The sequence below is a fragment of the Micromesistius poutassou genome (genome assembly GCF_964030765.1).
Source record: "Micromesistius poutassou genome assembly, chromosome: 12".
Taxonomy (NCBI): Eukaryota; Metazoa; Chordata; class Actinopteri; order Gadiformes; family Gadidae; genus Micromesistius; species Micromesistius poutassou.
Window position 1 is genome coordinate 428,070 of NC_140282.1, and position 4,008 is coordinate 432,077.

General features: G+C 53.0%; 1 protein-coding gene across 1 annotated transcript; it reads right to left on the reverse strand.

Annotated features, from left to right (window-relative positions):
- Positions 1-1,738: 1,738 nt before the first annotated feature.
- Positions 1,739-3,294, reverse strand: phospho2 (phosphatase, orphan 2). The gene is made up of 4 exons (XM_084475745.1): positions 3,158-3,294; positions 2,983-3,061; positions 2,737-2,831; positions 1,739-2,316 (listed from the first exon to the last, which is right to left on the reverse strand). Exons 1-4 carry the CDS (start codon positions 3,159-3,161, stop codon positions 1,748-1,750), a joined length of 747 nt encoding a protein of 248 aa, XP_084331871.1. The 5' UTR covers positions 3,162-3,294; the 3' UTR covers positions 1,739-1,747.
- Positions 3,295-4,008: the final 714 nt, after the last annotated feature.

The window sequence follows — 4,008 nt, forward strand, 5'->3', positions numbered from 1 at the left end:
ACTGACATCAGCCTTTAGAGGACCACCACAATAGAAATGAACACAAACACTCCATGGAAACCTGACCTGATGCAACGCACTCAGATCAGCTCCAACCTAAGAGTCAGGAGGTGACGTCACACCCACCTACTTCCATTCTAACTTCTAAATACAAATCGCTGATTTGCATTGTGACTGATTAAAATATTGACAATTTGGATACAGCGTCATCTCAGATAAGGCACAGTCACACTGACAAAGGAACACTGAAAACCAAAGTATTGAAGAGGACACAAGCATGAAACGGTAGCGTTTATATTGAAGTGAAGTAGTCCCTCCACAGCCAGCGGCAGTGAGTCACAGTATGCCAACCCAGTGTTCATGTTGGGTCATACGTCCATTGGTCCGCTGCAGATTCATACAAGACTCATCCAGGGTCAAAGCTCAACCTCGGTTGTGTTCCTTGCGGTGGTGGCTAACCCCTATTTACTCCTAAAGTTAAAGTAGAGGGAGAGACAGGTAGAGAGAGTGACAGGTAGAGGGAGAGACAGGTAGAGGGAGAGACAGGTAGAGGGAGAGACAGGTAGAGGGAGAGACAGGTAGAGAGAGAGACAGGTAGAGGGAGAGACAGGTAGAGGGAGAGACAGGTAGAGAGAGACAGGTAGAGAGAGAGACAGGTAGAGGGAGAGACAGGTAGTGGGAGAGACAGGTAGAGGGAGAGACAGGTAGAGGGAGAGACAGGTAGAGGGAGAGACAGGTAGTGTGTAAGTGAGTAACATGCACTAGGTTGTCCTAGGCTGGATTCCCAAAGCGCATCTTGATTCACCTTGTAGGTATATATATATATATATATATATATATATATATATATATATATATATATATATATATAAAATATATAATATACATAATATACATAATATACATAATATACACACACACATATATATATATGTATAATATATATGAAAATATATATGAAACGTAATGCATACGTTTCAAACCTTTCCGTAGAGGCTACAGCCCTGCAGTCTCACGCAGGAAGCGCTCACAGGCCAAACATCTAGACCACCGTCCTCCGGTCCTCCTGGAGGGCTGGACGGACAGCCACCTTCTCCTGAGGACCCCCGCTGACCCCCAGAGGTCCCCGGGCGACTGTGGTCACACACTACAGCGCGGGGCCGGGTGACCTCACATTGACCTCCTCCATGTGGACTCATCTCTACTAAAACCATGTTTGGAGGCTGGACCTGAAGTGAAGACACTGGTGGGCGATGGAGGAGTCTTCTACGTGAACGCGGGACATTCAAGATGATCCATCTGGTGGTTCCAGCCCAACAGGAAGTGAAATTAAGAAAGCCATTAATTCTTCTCATTTATTTTAAGAAAACAAAAGTTACCTGAGTCATTGAACGCATTACATACCCTTATGTCCTTGTGTAAAACCACGTCACAAAATATGATCAACAATATAAATAGGACTTTCTAAAAACAATAACAATGAGTAAAAAACAACAAGTCCCAGTGGAGCGCTGTGATGTCACCGGACAGTACTGGCTCTCTCTGCTCCCCCTGGAGGAGGACTGCCTGCTCCTCCTCCCTGCTCCTCCTCCCTGCTCCTGCTCCCTGCTCCTGCTCCTCCTCCAGGGCCAGACCCTGCTCCCTGCTCCTCCTCCAGACCCTGCTCCCTCCTCCCTGCTCCTGCTCCTCCTCCCTGCTCCCTGCTCCTGCTCCTCCTCCTGCTCCTCCTCCTCCTCCTCCTGCTCCCTCAGGGTCTGTCCGGCAGCATGTGGGCCCTCAGTTCGTCCAGGACCTCGGTGCCGCTGGTCCAGGGCACCACGCGGGCCTTCAGGGAGGAGCCGCGGCCCTGCAGCTTGGAGAGCAGCCCCTCCAGCGTGAAGCCCCTCCTGGGCATCACCACGTCGCCCCCCCGCAGGCAGGCCGAGGGGCACAGGTCGTTGCCGCCGTCGCCCACGTAGATCATGCGGCGGTAGTCCACGCCGCCCTCCTGGCACTCCGCCAGGTAGGCCTGCAGCGCCGCCCGCTTGCACAGGTTGACGGGGCAGCGGGCGCAGTCGTGCGCGTGGTGCCGCCGCAGCGTCAGGTAGCCGCGCTCGTCGAAGCGGGCGGGGTTGGTGAGCACGCGGTCCACGGCCGCGCGCAGCCCGGCCGCGCCCAGGATCCAGTCGATGAACACGGCGTTGGAGTCGGAGATCACCACGCAGTCCACCGCGCTCTTGTGCGCCGAGATGAAGGCCAGCAGGTCGGCCATGCCCTGCGTGAACGGGATGGTCTCCATGACGACGCGCATGCCGTCCGGGCTCACCGCCTGGTCTCCTGATTGGACGGGGTGAGGCTGGGGTGAGGGGGGGGGGACGCACCAATACCGACACTGAAGTCCAACACTGACCAATCAGGGACAGAGTGGAACACTTTGATAACAAGTGGAGATCAGGTGATCCACTCCACAAGATCCTACCCATTTTATGTTGCATTATATATATATATATATATATATATATATATATGTATAGAACATAAAAATAACCTCGGCCCAAACGATATATATTATAATATATGTATATAATATAAAAGATAACCTAGGCACAAATGCTATATATTATTATATATATGGTTATAATATACAAAGAACCTCGGCCCAAACTCTTTGTTGTTACCGATGAGCTCTGACGTCATCATGACCCTACACATCAACATCACGACATCAACACACCAGCGGACAACACAACCACCCACCGATGTAGGCCATGACCCGGCCCATGTAGTCCGTCCACTGGCCCTTCTGGTAGGAGTCCTTCAGCGCGTCGGGGAGGGTCTGGTCCGGGAGACACCTGCACACCGTGAGGAGACCGTGAGCGTTAGTTAGGAGGGCGATACCAACTCTGAGCCCCCAGGGGGGGGGTCACACCTCACCGTCCCGGCCGGAGGCTGACTGGACACTGGAGTCTGGAGGCGCATGCGTGCGTGCGTGCTGCAGCGTACCTGATGACCCACGTGTCACTGTTGTCGTCCACCACCGTGTGGTCGAAGTCGAACACCATCAGGGTCTTGACGCGCTGCCCTGGAGGGAGAGCAGCGGGTCGTTGTGAGCTCACGACAGTTAACCGAAGGGCCACAGAGAAAACCATGCGTTATCATTGATTTGTGTTTGTCTTACCCATTTCTTTATTTAGCAGACTGAACAACGAGCAGATGAGGAACCGAACGAATGACAGAGGGACGAATTAAAACGCTTAGAAGTCGGAGTATTTCAGGACAACAAGCGGCTGAGTTCGCTCCTCGACCTTCTTCGTTTCGTTTTCCACGGTGGACCAGAGCCTCCATGTGTGTTACTGCCCCCCTGTGGTCGACCCAGAGAATACACCAGAGCCTCCATGTGTGTTACTGCCCCCTTGTGGTCGACCCAGAGAATACACCAGAACCTCCATGTGTGGTACTGCCCCCCTGTGGTCGACCCAGAGAATACACCAGAGCCTCCATGTGTGTTACTGCCCCCTGTGGTCGACCCAGAGAATACACCAGAGCCTCCATGTGTGTTACTGCCCCCTGTGGTCGACCCAGAGAATACACCAGAGCCTCCATGTGTGTTACTGCCCCCCTGTGGTCAACCCAGAGAATACACCAGAGCCTCCATGTGTGTTACTGCCCCCTGTGGTCGACCCAGAGAATACACCAGAGCCTCCATGTGTGTTACTGCCCCCTGTGGTCGAACCAGAGAATACACCAGAGCCTCCATGTGTGTTACTGCCCCCTGTGGTCGACCCAGAGAATACACCAGAGCCTCCATATGTGTTACTGCCCCCCTGTGGTCGACCCAGAGAATACACCAGAGCCTCGATGTGTGTTACTGCCCCCCTGTGGTCGAACCAGAGAATACACCAGAGCCTCCATGTGTGTTACTGCCCCCCTGTGGTCGACCCAGAGAATACACCAGAGCCTCCATGTGTGTTACTGCCCCCTGTGGTCGAACCAGAGAATACACCAGAGCCTCCATGTGTGTTACTGCCC

Bases quoted from the DNA above. Each gene is read 5' to 3' on its own strand.
- phospho2 (XM_084475745.1), bottom strand. The intron at 2,832-2,982 runs GTACGCTGCAGC...CACGGTGTGCAG, and splicing joins AGTGACACGTGGGTCATCAG to GTGTCTCCCGGACCAGACCC. The intron at 2,317-2,736 runs GTGGGTGGTTGT...CCGTCCAATCAG, and splicing joins CCGGGTCATGGCCTACATCG to GAGACCAGGCGGTGAGCCCG.